Source organism: Episyrphus balteatus, chromosome 2, assembly GCF_945859705.1.
Source record: "Episyrphus balteatus chromosome 2, idEpiBalt1.1, whole genome shotgun sequence".
NCBI classification, from domain to species: Eukaryota; Metazoa; Arthropoda; class Insecta; order Diptera; family Syrphidae; genus Episyrphus; species Episyrphus balteatus.
In genome coordinates this window covers 19,540,678-19,564,824 of record NC_079135.1, presented here as the reverse complement: position 1 = coordinate 19,564,824, position 24,147 = coordinate 19,540,678, and the positions used below count along the sequence as shown (strand labels likewise).

Here is a 24,147-nt window from a genome sequence, read left to right as displayed (position 1 = left end):
CTAGACACTTGAAATTTGGATCAAGTATTACTGATACAAATGTTAGTTCATAGCCAAAATATAGAATGGCCACGCCCATTTTTAGGGTTACCCATACACTTTTTTAAGATTTTCGAAATTTCTTGGAAAATCCTCAATCAGTTTCAATTAAACTTTGAATGCTATTTATAAAATAGTGATGCAATTGCAATTATATATAAAAAAAATTAAAATTAGGTTTGCCACTTTTGAAATTGTTTATGTTTATGTTTTTTTTTTTATTATTTTATTTTTATTTTGTTTAAATAAATTTATTCAATTAATTTTTCTTAGTAGGTACACATTTAATTAATGAACCAATTTAATAATTTAAATGTCTTTATTACTCTCAATTTCGACTAAAAAATGAGCATTTATGGAAAATGACGTCACCAACTAAAAATGAACAATTCTCACAGGGTAGCAAAAAGTAGCAAGAAAACTTTTCATATTCTAAAACTAGATAAAACGCAGAACAAAATGACATCTAAAACTTATTGGCGTTTTACGGCGATCACAACTAAAAGACTAAGGTTTTCAGAAGTATGCAGAAAACACATTATTTTTAGGTTATTTTTCATTTTTGACTAGGAATTAAAATATTTTGAATACATATTTTTCATAAAAGAAAATTTATTAGAACGTACTAGACCTCACTGATTCCATTTCAAAAAGATTCAACTTTGTACAAGTAATAAATAATAAACAGTACACAATTTATTGAAACAACCCAAAATGATAGAAAGTCGTAAAAATTCTACCCAGAAGTGATATTTCTCTTCCTTTGAGACAATCTCCTGAATTACACGTGGTTGAAATTAATTTTTTCTCTCTCATTTCTGATTCTCTATTATTTTTCAAAGAGAAATAGTTGGGTTATTCAAAACCAAGCTCAACTTTATGATTCGATTAAATGCCAGCTTTTTTGAATTTTGCCCCATTGTGCATCGGGCGACCAACTAACTCCTACAGTTTTTAACCGATTTAGCTGAAATTTTGTGTGGAGCTTAAAAATACTATTCTCTAGTGAAGTACGTAGGATTTTTTTGGAATATTAAAATTTAACGATTTTATAGTCTTTTTTTCAACGAATTTTGTTTTTGGAATGAAATAATTTTTTTAAACTAATGCCATTTCTTTAAAAACTAATATTTCAATAAAATCCTACGTACTTCACTAGAGAATAGTATTTTTAAGCTCCACACAAAATTTCAGCCCAATCGGTTAAAAACTGTAGGAGTTAGTTGGTCGCCCGATGGGAGCACAGGATTTTACTATCATCCTGAACTACACCGCCATTTAAAAAATTTCACATCATTAAAAAATTTAACATTAGCCTATTCTGTTACCTATTAATATACTTAATTAAACTAAACAAACACCAAAAGAAAATAATATTTCTTCTTTGTTTTATACGCTGAAGAAAATGACTCTCGATTTCGTGGTTTACAAGGTGTTATTACCCCTTAAGTGCAACATGTGGTTTATATATCTATCAAAGATCGCAAAATGCACTTTAAACTAAAAAAAAAAAAAAAAAATTATCTCAAAAGTTCATCAATGATAAAACTCATTTTTATTACTTTTTCCAAACATAACAAATACCTAAAAGTCGTGATTATCTGATATTGATTGCCACTATTTATATATTGTTTATATAATTCAATCAATTTTTAATAAACCTACCTTTGAGTTGACAAAAAAAAAAAAAAACAAACAAACCAAACCCATATCAAACCACCAATGAGTGGCTTATTTTTTGTGTTTGTGTATATTTTTTTTATATTATACGGAAGCAATTGAACGCTTTTTAATGCTCATAAATTAAGGTCACCAAAATGACAACCTTTATTCCTGTCAAACAAGCCCACACCAAACCAACAAAAGTTGCAAGGATATTTCCATTATGTGTGTGTGTGTTTGTATACATGACGGTTATCATTCGCACCACCCGCATCCGTAATAATATAAATGTAGATAGGTATAAAGTGAATGCCACAGCTTGATGTTGTGGCGAACGGAAGAGAAATTGATTTCCTGACTTTAAAAGAAACATCTGGAACAGTATGCTATTTATTGAATTAATTCTCCAAAACCCAGGACATCAAAAATGCGGGCGCTCAAATTGAGAGAGTTTACAGAAAATCCTTTCCCCCCCCCCCCCCCCTTTTTCTCTCTCAATTCAATATATTCTCTTATTGCAAATTTGCTTATATTTGTACACGAAAAGGTGTTTGGGATTTTAATTCATGTCCAACTCAGAGTGCTTCAATGTCTCATTCACTATTCCGAGTTAATGCGTAATAGCTTGTAGGATTTTATGAGGCAACTATTTGTTGTTTTTTTTTTTTTTTTTTTTATTTAAAATTCCTTACTGATTGCTGATTTACCACCACCACCAAATAGAGTAGAAAGCAATGTGCCGTTATTTTTAGCCTTAATTGCTTGCCCGCACTCTTTTTGGTTATCTATCTATCTATACAGTAGACAGAAAAGCACAAGTTTATATCGACTATAGTATAGAAATTCTAATTTTACACTGCAATTTGCACTAAAGCTGAAAAAGACTACTTTGCATTGTGTGAGCTTATTTTAGGAAATTAAATGAACCAAAGTGGAAGCTTTATCATCCATAAGCCTTAATGCACAAACACATATCGCTACTACCGCCGCCGCTTGGGGATTCTGGAAATATACCCACAAACTATACAAGGAGTTGTGGTTCCATTAGTTGGGAATAGGGAATGGAAAATTGCTTAGCGTTAAGCAGAGTTATTTGCTGGTAGTGTGACCATTTTATAAGAAAGATAACATTAAATTTAAAATCGGTTTTTATTTAACCTTAAAAGTTGTAAAATTTTTTTTTAATTAGTTGCAATTGAATTGCGACGTTACCTCAAATTTATTAAGGATAAATTCAACTTTTAAGGCAATTAAAATAAAGTTAAAAAAAGTTCTAAATCGGTTGGATATTAGTTTTAAACCGATTTCAAATTATATTAATATCAATATGAAATTTTTATCAAGTTTTAATTGAATTGCAAATTAATTACATATCGATAATAGAACAATTTATTGAAAATCAATAAAATCTCGATTGTTTATAAATTTCAAAATAAATGGTTGCAGGTTTTGAAATTATAGTTTCAAATAAGTTGAAAATAAGTTTCAGACTGATTGCAAGCATAGTTAAAATTTATATTAATACAAAATTGAATCGACTTGAAATAAGCATAAAATTAGTTGCGAAATAGTTTAAAATCAGTGCAAAAAGGTTCAGTTTGAAATGTTAATTGATTTAGTGCGTTTTTAGACTATTTGATTGAAATTAGGTATAGTTAATTTTGCAAAAAATTTCAAATTGATTTCATGATAGTTTCAAGTCGGTTTGAAATGAATTTATAAATATAATGATAGCAAATTAGCAAAATAAGTTTAAAATCAATTGCAGTTTAAATTGGTTGCAAATCAGTTATAAACCGTTTCGAACAACTATAGTTACAAATCAGTACAAAAAAATCAAGGACTGATTGCAAATTAGTTAAAAAATACATTCGAGTTGAATCGACTAGAAAGGGGCTTAAATTTGGTTGCATATTGGTTTGAAATCGGTTGCAATAAGCTAACAATTTACATGCGGATTGAATGCAAGTACATTAAGTAAATATTGTAGTTCTTAAGTAATTAAAATTATTATCAATTTTGAAAACATTTTAAAACTGGTTTAAAAGTTGTTTCAAATCGATTTCAAATGATTTTGTCACTATCTTAAAATTGGTTTCAAATTGATTGCCAATTTATTCAGAATTACAAATTTGATCGTTTATGAAGTTAAAAATAATTAAAAAAATGTAATTACATATTTTTAAAATATTTAAAAACTGGTTGCAATTTGGTTTCCAATAGTTTTCTATATAATTAATACTAAATCAATAAATTGCAACTCAGGTAAAATTCACTGATATTCCTGGCAATCGGTTTTTCAAATTAATTTGCAGTCGGTTTTAATTTTTTGTTAAATCGGTTTGAAATAACTTTACAGTTCTTTTGAAACTAATTTGCAATCAATTTTTTTCTCTGAGTTTAAAAAAAAATTTTGTCAATTTCAAATTATTTTAAAACTCATAGGTAAACAAACTGTTAAGTTGTTTCAAACCGATTTAACAAAAATTGAAAACTGATTGCAAATTGATTTAAAAAAAAAAAACAGATTGCCAGGAACAACAATTTAAAAGTGAAATCAATTTTGAAATAGTTTTAAATTGATTGCACTTGAGTTTCAAATCAATTGCAAATCAGTTTTAATTACAAATTTGTATAATTTGCAAGAATCCATCGCAAATAAGGTAATATCGAGCTGTTAAAATATTTCAAATCGATTGAAAATCAATTTTAGATTGGTTGCACTTTGGTTGTATGGTGGTTCAGGACTGGAAAATGATACATCTTAACGCAGTAATTTGTGTTGTTTTACGAGTTTCAATATAGAACATTATTCTCCTATAACTTTTTATGTACTAGTTTTGAAATTAAGAATTTTGAAAAAATAAAGCTATTTCTTCATTTTAAATTATTGAAATTATAAAGAAGCTTCTATTAGATTAAATTTTGTCTAAAATAACCATTCTAAACTTGACAATTACAAATATACTTTCACTTCTACTAGTATGAGTTTCGAATTGGTTGCAGACTGGTTTTAAATTGATTTGAAGTAAGGAATATGTATAATGTATATGCATTTTCATACCAGTTTCGTATATTTTTTGAGTTTCAAGACAAAAACTATTAATCCAATGACACAAGATCTGCTTCCAACTTTTTTTTATAAAATTTAAAATGAATATTTGAACCTAATTTAAGGGCTTCTATGAACATTTTTGTCCTGTCCAAATTCAAGCTTTTTATATCAATTGGTCACTCTACATACCCAACATATTCACATAATTTCAAACCAAATAGAGCAACTCTTGACTTGAAACACTCTGGCGTATACGCAACCTTCATTTTATTTGCAACTAAATTGATTTCGCTCGAGTAGGTAAAAGGCAGCAGTTTCAACATCGACATAATACATGACTTTATAATCGGTAATAACTCACTACAATAACATGAGCTATATGTGCCAATGGCAAAACCCCACAGCCACCACCTGCCTCTCTCCAAACATGACATTGAGAGATAGTACTCAATAATTTCCGCTAAACAAGCTACCGCGCGTTAGTTCATTTTTGGCATTTATTTTGTGCCTCATTTAAAATGAGCAAATGTGTGTGTGTGTGTATGTCTCGTTGTCGATGTGTCGCGTCTAGTGGTAAAATGTTCTCACAGGCGCCACATGAAAATCGTTACATTTTATATGGTTAAGCATTTCATCTGTGGTTTTTACTTGCTCTCACTCTCTTGCGAAAAAGACGACACCAACGTCAGGCAAGTTGAATAACTGATGTTCAGAGTCTGGATCTCCTTGGAAAAGTGTTGAAAAAAAAAAATGAAGAAAACCTCATACTTAGCATAATGTTTATGTCCTTAAATGAACTTTCTTCTCTCAATGGCGTAACGTACGTCGTAGACGATATGGCATGAAGCAGCTTCTACGATATATCCGAAGCAAAGGGTCGCACCAAAAAAAGAAGCTGTCAAATTTACATTTTTATGTCATACAAGGACCCATAAATTTGGCTGCTGTAGAGAGAACCAAGATGAAGAAAAAAAGGATGTATGTTTGTGGAAAATACATTTTATGAAAAGTCTCCAACATAGTTTTAAATGAGCTTGGATTTGCATAGGTAATGCCGAATTGGATGCGACACATGAAGAGTGTTTTCTACCCAGTCTGTAGATGGCGCTGGGGGATTTCCATACCCCATTTTTGGGCTAACGAAATATTTATATCACTTTTTATGGGGATATACCTTTTAGTTTTTGACGAAGAGGTGGGCTAAGGTATATGAAAAGTGTCAGGTATTACACATCGAGAGCATATTGTAAATTCACTTCTATAAACATTTTCTTTTGGATAAAGACCGAAAGACAGACGAAAGAGATAGAAAGAGTTTGTTTTTCTTGTATGACATGGATGTGTTCTTAAGCAGCTGTTTTTCCTTTTATTTTCTTGTTACTTTTGTTTTTGAAAAATTTGTAACTTTCCAAAAGAAGAAGAAGAATATTCGTTTTGTTTTATTGCTTTTTGGTGGTACAATGAATTATAAATATGTTGCAAAGTTTTTTCCTCCTCTCAAAATATAAAAGGATGACACAATTTGAAAACATGTTAGTCACTTTTTTAAGAGGTTTTTTTTTTTGCTGGCTGTTTAAGAATTCATTTGAAGAAATGTATCATACGAGTCGAATGTATATGTTTTTTAACTTTTATGGTGTAAAAAAGTTTATCAAAAGAACACAAAGTCGTAAAGATTTTTAGAGTTATCTTGACATATTTCATGAAAAGGATATACTCGTAGGTATAACAAGCAGCTCAAAATAATTGTTTGACTCTCTTTAGGTTTAAGTTACATATATGTCAACTTGTTTTACTTTTTTTTTGGCACAATATTCTTATGGGAAGTGTTTTATGACTTCAAATTAAAATATCTTACATTTTTTCTTAAGACTTGACAATATGGTGGCATTTAAATACTCTCCATAGGGATTTTGGAGATATTTTTGAACTTCACAGTAACATTAAAAATAAGTGACAAAAAAAAATCGAAACGAGTAACAAAAGTAAAAAGTTGAAACTTCATCAATTCTCTTAATACCTATAGCTTAAAGAATTAGAATCATAAACACTACCCATAATCGTTAAATCCTGATTCTACTACTTGTCCAATTTTTTATTTGTACTTTCATGAATATCATATTCTAAATTGGTGAATTTAACATTGAAAATGTCTATCTAGGAAAATTTTCTAAAATTTCCTAAATTATAAAAAAAACCTTAAAAGTCAGTTATACTTCTAGTTTTGTATTACCACAATTTTTTAGTCCTACCTACAATTTTTCGTAGAAGTTTTCGTACGTTTGTTTCTTTTTTTCGCTCTAACCTGAGTTCCTATTAAAATTACCTCTAGGTACATGAATTTTCAAAAATATTATGCAAAGTTTGCCCTTGGTCATTTTTGGTTAAAAAATGTTGTCCATAGGTTTTATGGTTTTTCTAATAGTTGCTATGGCCAGAAATTTAAATGGGACCACATTGCAGCCACCAGCTATCCAATACAAAAAGAATTATCAAAATTGGTTCACTCAGTCGTAAGTTATGAGGTAACAAACACAAAACAATACAGACGAATTGAATACCTCCTCCTTTTTGGAAGTCGGTAAAACTATTTACAATTGACTTAAAAAAACTTAATTCTTAAGACTTAAAAATATTCCAATTTTTGTATGAACCTACTTGCACTTTGGTTGCTACATTCTACAATTGTATTATTGTAATCTAAAAAAAAAAAAAAAAACAATTTGAAAGTAATAAATTCAAGTTGTTTTTTTTATTTAAAGATTACGATTTTTTTTAAATTTTAGGATTTTGTCCCAGCTATAAAATAAAAAAATGCGAAATTGAAAAAAAAAAATTGTTTTTCAGTTCAGATATGTTTTAGTCATTAAAACCAAGATGAATCTCTGAAAAGCGGAAAAGCATAAAATCCGATTTTGTTAGTCTATTAGTGGGTTTATTATACGCCTCAAATTAGACAAAATCCCATATGACACTGTCAAAATTTTCCAAATATGTGATTTTTTTCTTTTTAAGAAATTAACATATTGGTCAGTTTTTATTTCAATTTGAAGTTTCAAAATTATACTTCTGATTCTCTGTACCCACCTAAAAATTTTGAAATTTTTTGACGTGATAACGTCTCATAAATCGATGAACCATGGCAGCCACCACAAAAAAGTGACGCCATTTTCTCCCGTTCCACTCTCGCACTTTCGCAGTGCGGCAAAAATTTCAATTAAAAATAAACTATTAGAGATACAAAAATCTTCTATAGCTTATTTGAAAGATAATAACCTAAAGTTAAATACATTTGAAGGATTTTAAAAAATTCCATCTTTTAATAGGGTAAATAGGGGTAAAACGGAAAGATGAAATTTGGGCTAAAATCTAAACGCGAATTGGTAGAGAGTTGATTTTTTTGTTTAAGAATAACTGCATTTAAGAAAAAATACATGTGCGAAAAATTGGAACCGTTTAGTGAGTTTTGACTGAATAACGGAAGAAACATGTTTTTAAAAAACACGTTTTTTGACCGATTTTAACCGATTTTCATCGTTTTTTAATTTTATCTTTTTTCTTTAATAGATACAGGAATAAGGTATATGGAGTAATGATACATGACCACGACTAAATGTTTCAATCATTTTCGTAAACACAATTTTGAGATAACGGTAAAATAAAATTTTAGAATTCAACAGGTTATAACTTTTGACCAAGAGCAGATAGAAATGTTATTAAACTTTTATGAGCATCCTGATACAATTACCTTTCATTTGGTATATCACACATAACAGTAGACTAACAAGCTACACAATGTTAAATCAAGAAACTTGCGAAAAACCTCAAAACACCAGTGCAGATCTGTTGCCCAGTGTGGGAAGTACCGTAATCTCAGTCTGGAAATTCGACATGGTTGACTTTAAAAAATTCTAACTTCTCTTGTAGGCATCTTTGAAATGAGATTGATACTTCATTATGAAAGGTGAAATAATAAGCTTTCACATGGTATATATTTTGTATAGGTTGTCAAACAAAAAAATTGATTCCATAGCCTGAGAACATAAAAATAAATGTTTTTTTGCTTTTTTTAATGCAATTTTATCGAGTTCAAAAAATTCTAGCTCTTTTTGTAGATGTCTCATAGACCTGATCGATATGGAAATGATTGTTTTTAATACTTTTTGCGCATTGTAAAAATGGTTTTATTATTTAGTAGAAATATTTGGCTTTTTAATGGTATAATTTTTTTTGTAAGCTTTTAAAATAAAAAAAATTAATACCTATAATGAAAAAAGAAAAAAGTTAATTTTTTTTAGTTTTTTTCTTGTAAATTATGATTGTTTAAAATAAATAAACGCTTCAATTGACTCATTTTAAAAGCACACAATTTGTTTTCTTACGACGTTATCACGTAAAATCATCGTCCGTAAACCGGCTTTACAGACAACCTCTTTTTTTTTCTTTTTAATCTTTTCATATTTTTCAGTGATAAAATTTGGCCTTAATTCTTCTGAGTTGTCAAATCACAACAAAAAGTCATTTAAGGCTCTATCTAAAAGTACATTCATACTAACATACATATTTGACAGTGTACAGTAATTTGAAAACATTATACAAAATTCTAAAGATTTTAAAAGGTAAATCATACAATAATGAAATCAATTACAACCTTGCATCATTATGTTCACTTATTTTCAAAATACTATACTCGTACACATACAAAAACTAACAATATCAAAAGGATCCCGCACACAAATCACTGTTGGATTTAATTTACTAAAATTATTATTATTTCCCTCTTTTATGTTGTGTTGTTGTACATATATAAAATCTATTCTGAATGGATGTCATGCACTAGTCATTATTTCATTCAAAAACTGCACCGATATTATATACACTCATGTAATAGTTACAAACACACTAACACACACATAAAATCTATACAATATAGATAGATAGATTTATATAAAATGAATGCTTACACCCGATGAATTTATGAAGTCAGGAAGACATTTTTAATTACACTGTATCATGCAATCCATTATCCTGTATCGTTTACTCTGACAAGAACGTGAGCATCCGCAATTAATATCTTTTACATTATTAAATGCACCTGGAGTCAGTAGTGTATCGGTGTATAACTTTGTATAGGTAGTAGATACCTATAGATAGTTGTAGTAGATCTATCTTTCACCATAGTCGACTAGAGCAAACCTAATTGATTTTCCTTTGAAATTTTCATTGCCCGTAAATCGCTAGAAAACCCTTCCTTATTTGTTTTATTTGTTAGCCAGGTGGGGTTAGTTTACTTCCTTTTCGTTCCGAACTATTTTTAGTCAGCTTAAGAAAGCAAAAAAGGAAGAAAATTTATCCACAAACTACAACAATGTACTACAGAGTGGTACACCTGGGATAACATTCAAGGATATACTTTTTTTTTTTTTCATTTTAGTCCTGTGAAAAGTCCATGCTTCTACTAAAACTCAACACAGAACAACTAATCCGAAATTCAGGTGAAGTAAGCTTTTACCGCATTCAAACATCGGTGATGCAACTTTTGGAAAGGTACCTTACGACGAGAAATACACAAGGAAACCCCACTTTCGGGACTCCTCTCGTCCAAAAGTGATATCCACTATAATATACGTAGTGAATCGTGAGTGAGTGTTTCTGCACTCCTGCTCTTGCCTTTAAGTTACTTTGAATTTCGAGGTTAAGGGTCGTTCAGTATCATAGTTATTACGACCGAAAACTCGCATAGAATTCAAACCACCCAAATCTGAACTATACCAACTAAATACTGGCAACTGGAAGACGTAGAAGAAACGGAACGTTTCGACATTGTGTTGGGAAAGTATAAGGAACTTCTCTTCTCTCTATATGAAGAAAGGTATAAAGATGCATGGTTGGCAAATATCGATGCATTTAAGTTCGCCGCATTATTTTTATGGATAAAAGCTATAAGACTCCATTTCCACACACAAGAGTCGGATGAGGAAAAAGGTAACTGTTGTGCTACCTTTGGGCCAAAAACGTGAGCCCCCTATCTACATATATAAATTACTTACTCACGTGTGGAGAGAGGGAATATAGGAAATGAAATTGGTTGGCACTTTGGTGCGCTACTGTTCTAGTGATGAGAATAAAAACTATCAAACTATCGGTAGTTCTAAAATATTCATTCATTCGATAGTTTTAAATCAATTATTTAGTAACTATTTTCATTCGAATAGTTTTTTCATTCGAATAGTTTTTTCATTCGATAGTTTTTCCATTCTAATAGTTTTTTTTTCATAGTTTTCTCATTCGATTAGTTTTCTTAAACGATAGTTTTTTCATTCAAATATTTTTTTTATGCGATAGTTTTCTCATTCGATTAGTTTTTTTTTATTCGAAAGTTTAAGTATTTGACAGTTTTTATTCGATAGTTTATTCGATAGTTATATTCGATAGTTTAAGTATTCGACAGTTTTTATTCGATAGTTCATTCGATAGTCTTTATACGATAGTTTATTCGATAGTTTTATTCGATAGTTTAAGTATTCGACAGTTTTTAGTCGATAGTTTATTCGATAGTCTTTATCCGATAGTTTATTCGATAGTTTTATTCGATAGTTTTTATTCGAATGAATAAATGAAAGAACGAATGAATGAATAAATGAATGAATGAATGAACGAACTATTCGATAGTTCAAATCATTCAGTTACTAACTATCGATAGTTCAAATCATTCGATAGTTCCCATCACTAGCTGTTACTGACTTTGAGCTGATATTTGGAGCGGGACAGGTATGAGGTTTATTGAAACATTATAGAGTATGTGAGTATAAGAGTACTACATATTTATACATACCGTGATACGACTTTAGGTAACCAATCACCGCCGCAGTATTTTGCCAAGACTGGATCATTAGTTGAACTTCCGTCGTAGAATATCAAGTGGTCCCGTTCACCAGTGCAATCCGACCAGGCACGTATGGACCTAGATGTTTTGTTGAAACTTGCTATTGACCTAAAATGAAATGAATGTTTTAAAGTTTTTAAAATTACATACCTACACGATAAAGTTTATAGAGAGAGAGAGAGAGACTTTTAGTACTAGAATTTGTTAGATAAATTAAAAGTTCTTTTGTTATAGAGAAAAGTGCTTGAATGTTGCATTTATTATAAGAACAGATAGTAGATTATGTAGGTGGGATATAATAATTACACATGTTAGAATATTAACTACAAAAGTTGCTGAAACACGAATAATGGTGTAGAATAAGTTAATTAAATTGTGATCAAGGGCTTTATCAAGTTAAGTTCAGTTAACACGTTTATGTAGTTTTTGTACCAGATTTTCATTATATTCACTAAAAAAATTTTCATTTTTATTGTTTTTTAGCTTTGGGCAATGATTTCAATAATTTAAAGAACTAAATAAATTTGTAATTTCAACTAATTTTGCCATCTTTAAAATATGAATAAGTAACTACTCGGCAACCCTAATCGAACACATTCTCGTATTTTAGAGTTTTTTAGGGACTCAACTAAAATCCGATGTTTGATCAAGCCAATAAATTTATAAAATATCATACAATTTGTCTGAAAAATTGAAGTTTTTTAGGATTTTAGGCATTTTAGTAGGGTTACCGACGACTTGCTCACAGATTGTAGCCGAAATTTTTTTAAGATAGAAAAGATTGTCTGCGAAAGTTTGTATAAAAAATTATCTTTTTTTTTGTTCAAAGACAGTTATTGTTTGTAGTACTTTTTTTTTATTTGAATAGGGTTGCCATATATCCCTTACACTATTATACAATTTTGTTAACTATTTAAAAATTTGTTTTGCATTTAATAATTTTCCTTTTAGATATGTCAACAATACTCTTATGGGACAGATTTTCCTTTACTATAGGGTTGCCACATAGAAGCAAGTCCATTTTTTTTTTTTAATCAACTTATCTCTTATCTCGAAGTAACTCGACTGTTGCCACTTGGACTTGTATGTTAATTTTTAAAATCAGTGTTTTTTAGCTCATCAAAACTATAGATAGGTATAAGAGAGAAATATATTCACGTGTAGAGATATATTTCAGAAATAAATATCTGTTGTCGTCATTTTTGTTAATGATTCTTTTGTACACATTTTGTTTTTAAGAAATATAAAATATTAAATTAGTTGGAATTTTTAATTCAACTTTATGACATGAGAGTCACATTTCGCGGAACGAAAAACAAATATTCATTTTAATTATTGCTTATTAATTTTACTGTCAAACAAGGACATTGTTCATTTAATTGTGAATATCAAAAAGAACAATATCTGTTGTGTACCTAACTCATTTTTTGTTTTTTTTTTTTTTGTTTCACAATTAAGCTGCATTTCATGCGAAGCTTGAAAATGTAATAGATCACAAAGGAAAATAATTAAATTCTTAATAATACATTTAAAGTTAAAAAATATGTTTTTATAATTATTTTTCATTAAAAAAAAGTGACGGAAGTGTCATTTTTTTAAAGTTGCATATTTTTTTTTGTTATCAATTAATAAAATTAATTTTATGAAAAAAACAATTTTATAATAATTTATACCTAAAATAGAAATAAATGTAGCAGTAATTTCGTTTCTTGAAAATTTTAATTCAAAAATGTTTTGGTATGCCATTTAAACAAAAAGTATTTATAAAAACAACAAACCAAAATTTTAAAAATATATACATATTTAGAAATTAGCTTTAAAAAAATTATATTTTTTTAAATCAATAAGGAATTTTTTTTTTAATTATTTCAAAATTTAAGATAACAGTTATTTTGATAAAATTTTGTGAAAATGTACGTTTTAAGGAATAATATATTTTTCGATTTCAAAACTTTTTGGAAAAAAAATAATGTAATTTTTAATCAAAAAGTTCTGCATCATATGAAAAATTGAAAATGAAAAATTCAAATAACAAAATGGTACAGGTAAAATAGGCATTTAAAAAAAAATTGTTACACTCATGAAACTTAGCAAAAAGTTTGCTTTTGGGATTAGAACCGAGGACAAAAAAAAGTTTATAAAAAAATGTTGGGTGAAAGGGCGTTTTTTTCGCGGACAAGAGGGAGGGGGTGAAGGTCAAAAACATAGATACTGAAAAAAATTGTTTGTCGAATATCATCATATGACACATGTTTTCAAGGTATTTTTTGATGCTGAATCTAATGAAATAAAAATAAAGTGAATACGATTGCTCTAAGAAAAGTTATTGCCGATTAAAAACAAAGTTGCTTGTTTTTTGACTTCAGCAGGTAAAATATAAACAAAATCCATGTGAAAAACATGCTACACTGATGAAATTCGAGATGAAGGCTTAAGATAAACAAAGGATATAAAAAAGGATTCATAAAGTTCTTAAAATTATTTTTGGTGAAAAAGTTTTGGTTGGTATAAGAATTACGAATCTATAAAAAGTACAAAATTATCTTGAGTGAAAGGGTGTTTTTTTTTACAAGAAATGATGAAATTCGGAATTGTTACACCAATGCAAATTGGTAAAAATGTTTCATTTATAACAGAAACCAAGAACCCAAAAAGTCTATACAAATATTTTAGGTTAAAGGGTGTTTTTTTTGGGAAAATAGGTAAAAACCCGCGATAAGTCCAATAAAATCCATGGTATAAAAGGTACCCTCACGAAATTCAATAAACTTGTGGGGCTTACGAACAAAACAAATCTATAATTTTTTTTCATGTGAAATTGTGTTTTTTTTAGGTGTTGAGAAAATATGGGTATATTTGGAAAATTGTGCAATACTAGAGTAGTACCCTATTGAAATTCAGGAATTATGTTACTTTTAAGATAAGAAACAAGAATCTAAAGTGTCTATAAAAAATTCACGGTTAAAAGGGTGTTTTTTTTGAGTGAAAACAAAAATGAAGGATCACCCTAATGAAATTTGGTGAAAATGTTGAATCTGTAATTGGTCCCAAAAAGCCAATGATTCATTTTATTTTTGGTTTTGATGACAAATTAAAAGTTTATACTTATGTTCTTAGACGTTTTACACGAATCATTGGCTTTTTGGGACCAATTACAGATTTTACTGTCTCCTCGAAAAAAACACCCTTCAACCCAACTTTGTTTTATAGACTTTTTTTTTAATTGGTTCTTATCCCAAAAGCAAACTTTTTGCCAAGTTTCATGAGTGTAACAATTTTTTTTTTTTATTTCTTGATTTTATGTACCTACTATTTTACCTGTACCTACTATATATTGAAATTTTGTTCATAAACTTTTTGCAGTAAAATTGGATTGTTAAAAAAAATAAATGAAAAAATAGATATCATCTATTTAACTGTTAACCAAATTCAAGCTTACTTCAAACACAAGAACGTTTATTTTCAAAAAAAATTAATTGAAAATGTAACCATTTCTCTTAAAGATAAAAATAAAAACCATTTATGTAACTGGTTTTCGATATTTTTCTCAATATTTTTGTGGTTATGTAAAAAAAATTATTCAAATGTATAAATTGTATAACTCAATTAAATATCTTTACGATATAACATTATTCAATTAGAGTGGTAATTTTTCATAAACGGTTTAACACAGTTTTTTCCACCATTTCATTCAATAGCGCTCTTGACATTTCAAAAAAAAAAAATATATGTAGGTACTAGGTAAACCTTTAAATCAAGGAATCGAACCTTGGACACCTGTCGTCTAAAAAATACATTGTTCAACGAAGTGAAGAAAATTTCAAACAAAAAACATAACTGCTCAGCATTTTCCTCAAAAATAAAAAAAAAAACTTCCCTACAAAGAACAAAATAATCATCTAAATAATAATAACATGACCAAGCAATTCTTTCAAAACTTAAATCAATATATTCGTTTAGTAGAATTTTTTAAAACAATTCCAAAAAAAAAAAAAATAATAATAAAAACTAACCTTTTAACTAAAGCTTTATGTTGATTCTCTTGACTAACAGATATCATTGCATGTTTGCATGTAGGAACTTCTTTTTGGCGTATCGTCCAGTAACAAGTGACATTTCTTGGATACATTCCAGGATAATTTGGACTTTGCAAACGGCACTTTTTCCTATAACACTCATCAAATTGTCTTGTACAATATGTGCCTGGTGTAACACGTCCAAGTTCTAACAATTTATCCGGTAGTCCATACCTATATGAATTATAAAAAATAAATATACAAGAATAATAAATGTGAAATAAATTTTATCTCTCAAAAAAAGGATACAAAAAACTCCATCACACAATAAGCAATTTTCAATTCTGTTGGATTTTTCATTCTTCAAAAAAAAAATTGCAACTGAATATATTTTTGCAATAACATTGGGAAAAATGAGGACGAATGCAAAAATAAAAAAAAAGGACGAAAACAAAAAAAAAAATTGGATCACAAACCAAAAGTAGAAAAAAATATTTAAACAAGAAGAAACAACTCTGGCACTGTTCTAACCATGCCCCACTTACCGAACTACGGCGTCGGACTGACTTATAAATTTGTATCTTATATTAAATTCAAAAGGCTTCTCGTCCTGTATGTTCCTTGGCGGGTGGAATACCTGTTGTGAAAAAAAAAAAACAAAGAGAAAAAAATTATAAATTTATTTACCACTCGCACAGAAAACACCTTTGCATTGTGCATTATTTTAAATTGAAGGAAATGTCTTAGGCACACATCAGGCACAGAAGAAGATATAAGTGATATACCCCCTTTGGCCCCGGTATCAAATGTCTAAAACGAGAAACAACAACAACAACAACAAAAAAGTCACAAACGATGTCAGCATTTTAAAGGACTCTCAATGAAAGACCCCGTATATCTTCTATCCCCTATCTTTCCATCTTTTCTGTGATGCATCTTAAAATGCGAAAAAAAAAAATGTGTACCTATTGGGGCACAACACCACTGTGCACTATGCACACCTTTGCTGGCATTTAGAGAGATAGAGAAAGAATCGGTGTGTGTTGTGGAGATGTGTCCCACTTTTTTGAGGCTAAGGAGCTGAAGCATGAATGAATAGGGAACAACGACACAATGTGTCAAATGTCTTTAGAAAATAATAATAACAACAACAAAAAACACATTTTTTTTTTTTTGTTATTTACCCTATGTGCATATATGGGAAAAGGATAATTGTTAGCAGCAAAATCAACAACAATAAGACAAAACACTGGAAACACAACAAAAAAAACAATGAAGAGACAATTAACAAAATGCATATGAGGGGGTGGTAAAGGCGGTAGGCGGTAGGCGGTTTTCTAAGGGTTGAATGTCCTGGCGCATTCTTCCTTCACTGTGTTGTGTTTTGTGTGCAGTGCGGATTTGCATTGCTCTAAATTTACTATACGTTGTTGTATACACACATGCTTTGCTTATGCACCCTGGAGCGGGCTAGCGCGTGGCGCTTCTCTGAATTGGAAATGAATGACTTTGTGGTTATGGAATTTTATTGAATAATATTCTATACATTCTATATATCTTTCAAAACTGGGTCACGTTCAAAAAGGATATACCTACTCCTACATTCACATAACATGTGGCTTCGGAATATATAAAAAAAAAAATCATTTCAAAAAAGTTCTTTACTTTACTTTAATTGATTTGATTTGGAATCGTTTGAATGCATTTTGCTTTTGAATATGGAAAAAAAAAAAATTATGTTTTTATTTCTTAGGGTTGCGATATGAGGGGATTATGTATATGAATTTCAAGGACTTTCTTACTAATTGATCAAATAGAAAAGAAAATGTTTTGAATGTTATACGTTTTTTGAGAATAGAAAAAAAAGTAAGTGAATCAGCAGTCAAGGCTGTGAGTTGATTTAGCACACATTGCATATGCATTAATATAAGAGTTTTGATTTGGATTCGAAAAAAAATTGTTCTACTTTTTTTTTTAAGTTTGATTGATATGTAGATACAAGTTATTAGATTTTTGTCAAAGACCAAAAACAAAAGGAAAATTTGGGAAATTTTTTAACGAGAATGTTAGTTAACTGTTTCACAAATTCAACGTTCTAACTTGGAATTAAAAAAAGCCTGAAGGTTTGGCAAATATTTCTACGTGAGTTTATAATAAAGCAATGAATTTTTATGTAATGTTTGTCATTGTTTGCTAAACAAAATGACCGGTACCTTTGAATCTTTCAGTCAAAATGAAGTACCGGGAAATACTCTCTCACTGTCGAAAAATTACAGATTTTATCAAATCAAATATTGATACAACTGGAAAATAAAATTGAAACAGATTCAATTTTTGTAGGATAAAATTTACCACTAATTAAACTAACAATAAAAAAAAAATCATGTGTGCAATTCACACGTGGTAGAAGTGAAACCTTAAAATATCATTTTTTTGCAAAAAAAAATCGAAAAAAGTCTACCTTTTTTTATTCTATCACCTTTAAAAATCCACCCACCTATAATAAATTTTATATAACCCGAAAGCTGGTGGCTGTTCATCGGCAATAGATCTTCACAGGTGTTTTGAGGTATTTTTCAATTTAAGATTGTGTAACTTGTAGAGCACGTACCGTTATGTGTGATATATCAAATAAAAGGTTATGTTATCAGCATGCGTATTAAAGTTAAATCAAATTTGTATGTGCTGCACATTAAAAGATATAACGTGTGTACCGTTTATCTCAGAATTTTGCATATGAATTTAATTGAAATTTTTTACAATTATACCTAGTTTATTTAATTACCTATCTGCAGTACAAATTTCATTCATCTATCTGTTAAAACAAAAGTTATAACAAGTTAAATGTTCGTGTTGCGTTTTCGTTTCATCTTGTTTCAAAGCACTACGATACTAAAGAAGTTTTCACTTCAAAAGTAAAAAAAAAGCAATATTTGAAAAAAAAAAAACTTTTATAACAGAGAAGATTTTAAACCTGAATTAAAGTTTTTTTGTTCAGAGCTTCAAGCGCCTCGTAGTCAAGTTTCAAAAAAAACTTATTTTTAAAATTATATAATTAGTTTTTAAATTTATATAATTTTTGAAGTTTTGGAAAAATTCTTTGATTTAAGTAAAAAAACAGAATACCCAAAAAAAACCGGCATCAAATTAAAAGACATACATCATGAAGTCCTTGTTTAAAAAAATATCAATCGTAAAACATAAAATATATGTGCTATACGATTTTTGACGTGATAACGTCTTATAAATCGATGAATAATGGCAGCCACCACAAAAAAGTGACGTCATTTTCTAACGTTACACTATCGCACTTGCGCAGTGCGGGAAAAAATTTCAATTAAAAATTAAAAATAAACTATTAGAGATACAAAAATCTTCTATAGCTTATTTGAAAAATATTAACCTAAAGCTTAATCCAAATGAAGGATTTTTAAAAATTCCGTTATTTAATAGGGTGAACAGGGGTAAAACGGAAGATGAAATTTGGGCTAAAATCTAAACACGAAGTCGTAGAGAATTGATGAGATTAATTTAAGAATAACTGCATTTAAGAAAAAATTCTAAAAAATTTTGAAACTAAGCTGTAACGTTTTGTTTGAACATTGTACACGTGTTGGGGCTATGACAAAATGATGATTTAGGGTAAAGGAATTTTTTTTGTGACAATTCTAAAGATGCCAGGTGAAAGATGAGGGAAAAAAATTAGGCGCCTGATACGGATTTTTTTCCAACACTCTGCGTTTCGAAATATGAATTTTTGAAAAACACCTTGTTTTTTAAGGGTATTTTTGGGTAATTTTTTTAGCTTTTTTTCGGAGCTTTAAAAAAATCTCAAACTTATAAAACATGTATGCATACATGTGCAAAAACTTGCAATCGTTTAGTGAGTTTTGACTGAATAACGGAAGAAACAAGTTTTTAAAAAACACGTTTTTTGACCGTTTTTAACCGATTTTCATCGTTTTTTATTTTTATCTTTTTTTCTTTAATACAGGAATAAATTAAAGAGTAATGATAGACAATTACAACGACTAAATGTGTGCGAAGTTTTAATCATTTTCGTTAACACAATTTTGAGATAACGGTAAAATAAAATTTTAGAATTCAACAGGTTATAACTTTTGACCAAGAGCAGATAGAATTGTTATTAAACTTTTATGAGCATCCTGATACAATTACCTTTCATTTGGTATATCACACATAACGGTAAACTTACTAAAAGCTACACAATGTTAAACCTCAAAACACCAGTAGAGATATGTTGCCCCCCGAACAGCCACCAGTGTGGGAAGTACCGTAATCTCAGTCTGGAAATTCGACATGGTTGACTTTAAAAAATTCTTACTTCTCTTGTAGGCATCTATGAAATAAGATTAATACGTCATATGAAAGGTGAAATAATAAGCTTTCATAAGGTGTAAAATTTTTTATAGGTTGTCATTGAAAAAAAAATAGCTTGAGGACATAAAAATAAATGTTTTTTTTTTTTGCTTTTTTCAATGAAATTTGATCGAGTTCAAAAAATTCTAGCTCTTTTTGTAGATGTCTCATAGAACTGATCGATATATATATTTTGAGCTAAGACAATAAGATTTCAGATGGTTTTTTTTTGATGAAAATGATTGTTTTCAATAAATTATTGTTATACTTGTTGCGCATTGTAAAAATTTTAAAATGGTTTTATTCTTAAGAAGAAATACTTGGCTTTTAAATTGCATAATTTTTTTTGTAAGCTTTCAAAGGAATAAATTAATTTAATGAGAAAATAAAAAAGGTATTTTTTTAGCTTTTTCTTGTAAATTATGATTGTTTGAAATAAATAGACGCTTCAATTGACTTATTTTTAATGCACACAACCTGTTTTCTTACGACGTTATCACGTAAAATCATCGTCCGTAAACCGGCTTTACAGACAACCTTTTTTTGTTCAAATTATCACCTGAACTTGCTATGATTTAAATTCATAATGTAAGATGGATAGAATTTAGACTTTCCAACACCTTTCGCGATGCTTTATAAAGATTTCAACATCAAAAACCATTTACAAGACCAGTTTTTTGACAAAAAGTTATAAAATTTTACATAAGATGTACAAAATTTTGCAAATTTTTATATTTACTAATTGCATTTTCAAAATAGCGGTGTCGATGCTCTGCTCATTGAAATAACTGTGTTCGGTTTGTTTCTGCGTGAAAGGCACACGGGTGCGAATTTGGTTTGTACTTTTTCATGGCGCTAAATTACTTTCTTCGGTTTCAATATTTTATAGGGAATATACAAATGAAATTGAAGTAAAATTTTCCTTAGAATTCGTATATTGTATTCACAATTATTCTTAAAATATAATACTGTCACCATTATAATGAGAGTGTTTTGCGAACACGTTTTTTAATTTTAAAATTTTGTCCAGCCAAATTTGCTACCCAGGTCCAAAAATTATGGAATGTGGATGTTAAAAAAAAAATTAATGGGTGATCAAAAGTGGTCAGCACTTTATCTTTAAGGAAAAGTTTCGAAAAATTCGATACTTTTGTGTGAGTTAAGACAGCTTATTGAAACCGTCATTCTAGACAAAGTAAAATTTAATTTTTAAATAAATCATTATTTATGTTCAATTTCAAGCATTTTTCCGACGAAAAAGTATTTAATAAATTGCACGACTGAGGTCGCACGTACTTGCTGTAATGCTTAAAATAACTCTAATGTTAAAGCGTTTTATGCAAGAAATTTAAAATTTGATATTTTGAAGAAATTTCATAAGTAGTGTAAAAAAATAAAATCTGTTTTTATAATTAATAAAACACCGTTTTTAATGATCTTATACAAAAAACGAAGTATGCCATTTTATTTTTTGTATAAAAAGGTATTTTTAGAAAAAAAAATTCGAAAATTGTTGGAGTCATTTTAAAAGAAAATAATTTTTTATATTTGTAGAAATAATTAATTTACACAAAACAACGAAATTTCAAAATTTTTCATGAACCCATTTTCAAAAAATTGATTTTTCGAAAAAAAAATTTTGAAATATTTTTTAAAAATCCAAAAATGTGTTTATTGAAAATTTTTTTTAATTTTAATATTATTTGTATTTTAACGCTTTTGTATAAAAAATTTCGTTGAAATGAGTCATGTACGAGATATTTAGAAACCAAAAAAACCGTTCTATGGCAGGTACCGTTTATAACGGTACAAAAAATATTTTTTTTTATTTCAAAAGTTGGCTTTTATGTGTAATACTACATACAAAAATTTTAATCAATATCGTTAGAGCCGTTTTTGAAAAAAATTAACTTTTGTATTTCCGTTATATGGCAGGTACCGTTAGTTTTGGTCATAAAAATAAAATTTCAATTTCCCCTCTAGGGAATCCCCAAAAACTGCTAACTACCAAGTTTGAAGAAAATCACTTCACTCGTTTCTATCTGGAGCTGCAGCCTAGCTCCAGATAGAGACAGACAGACAGACAGACAGAATTGCCGGACCCACTTTTTTGGCATTCATCATCATCGTAATGTCATGTAAAATTGTTATCTCGAGTTCGATTTTTTTTACGAATCCTAAACTTGCCCTATAGTGCTATAGTACCTATATCGCAAGTAAAAATCGAACTCGAGATAACAATCAGACATGCCACAAAGATTTGTTTGAACCGTTTTTAACGGTACGGTAAATTTTAACTGAAAAATTTTAGAAAACCACATACATATTTCGATTTAAAAAAATACTTCAAATTTGTGTTTTAAAAAATCAATTTTTTGAAAAAAGTTTCAGGAATGTTTTTGAAATTTCGTTTTTAAGTGATGATTTACATTTTCTTAAAAACGACATACCTAGATAGAGATACCTACCTACCAATTTTTTTTTTTTTTTTTGAAAAGTGTTAGAAAATGTTTTAGGTATCTACATATAATGTAAATTTATATTTAATAATACTACTCAAAAATATATATTCTTTATAGTTGTGTATTTAAGTACTTGTCAACACTTGTTATATCTTTGTGAAATCATTCAAATACTGGATGCCTTTTATAGTTAGATGACTTATCTGATGGTTAAGTGAGAAAATAAAGAAGTAAAGTTCAATTTTTCTCTTCGTCGGCGCCGGATTTTTTAAAACCCCAAATTTTAATTTTTATTGAAAACTTTACACTTATTTAAGTAGATAATTTAAGTACCTACAAAATTGATCGATCTTTTCCTTTACATTGGAAAATCCATTAACATAAAATCGAATTCAGGTCAATATACAAGAGTAACTGACCTAAGCCAATCAAACTGGCAATTAAATTCTAACTAACTTTTTGCCTGTAAGCTTTACCACTAAAATCCCCTGTAGAAACAGAAAAAAAAAGAAGGAGATACCTGAAACATCATGAAAACATTGAAATGACAACGATAATCCGCACCAACTCAATTCGCACCTATACAAATCTCTCTAGTGTCCAATCATACACACATCACAACCACAGAGTCCATTTGTGAAAGGAGCACACAATAACTTCAAAGAGTGTGTCCTCGCCTATACAAAAACAGCCTACTATACACCTGATGAATTTGCAAAATGTTACGTATACGCCGTGGTGACTGACTAGTGATATAGTGAAACAACAATGCTGAGATGGTGAGGTTAACACACCCTGTATTCACAAAAAAAAACACTGCTTCAATCCATGTCCTGCCCATTTAACGATTATATCTTTGCATCCAGCCAAAGGATTTTCTCAGAATTTTCAATGAACACAAACACACACTAAAATTTTCTATAAGTGATATGAGTATTGTTTAGGTACGTGTGTCCTCGCAGATGGAGTGCCAAATGATTGAAGTCCAGCTGTAAAGCTTCCCAAAGGCTGTTCAACATATAAAACGTGTATAGAGGAAGTGTAGAAAGGATAGCTATATAAGATACACTCACAATAAACACAAATAGAAAAAAAAAAAAAATCATGCTCCTTATCCAAAACAGCTCATACATAATAACATACTTGTTAGTAAGGATGTCCTCTCTCTCTCTGGACTGTTGAACAGCCTTGCATATACACAACAAATGACAGGATGCAAAAAAAAAAAAACTTCTGAACAAACATGTTATCCCCTCTTTCATCGCTCGATGGCGGGCGTCTGTCTGTCTGTCCGTTCGTCCATTCGAAATATTGCTCTCCACCTCCTCCTTTTTTTTTTTTTACTTATTCCCAGTGAAGTGCTGCAGCAATGAATCTGAAAATTATTGTGCGGTCCAAAGCACCCACACAAATCCTCACAAAGTGGGATGAATGGCTAAAACGTAAAAGTCATACACATTACGATACGCAAAAACTAGTAGCAGCTCTATGACTTCCATATATAGAATCATTTATGCTTAGATGCATTCTGCATCTTCTCTCTTTCTCTAAATTGTATATTGCTGTATTTTATGTTGCATGTCCAAACCTTTCTATCCCCCTCAATTCGAATCCTCTGGCACAGAGAATCCTTTAAAGCTTCACTTC

At 29.3% G+C, this 24,147-nt stretch overlaps 1 protein-coding gene across 1 annotated transcript in view; it reads right to left on the bottom strand.

Moving 5' to 3' along the window:
* LOC129910587 (uncharacterized) overlaps positions 1-24,147 on the bottom strand; it is a 242,443-nt gene that overhangs the window by 91,447 nt on the left and 126,849 nt on the right. Inside the window, exons 7-9 of the mRNA XM_055988016.1 lie at positions 16,204-16,295; positions 15,656-15,892; positions 11,592-11,750 (exon numbers count right to left, since the gene is read on the bottom strand). Of these exons, the coding sequence (XP_055843991.1) occupies positions 11,592-11,750; positions 15,656-15,892; positions 16,204-16,295 (488 nt within the window). The remainder of the gene's footprint in view (positions 1-11,591; positions 11,751-15,655; positions 15,893-16,203; positions 16,296-24,147) is intronic.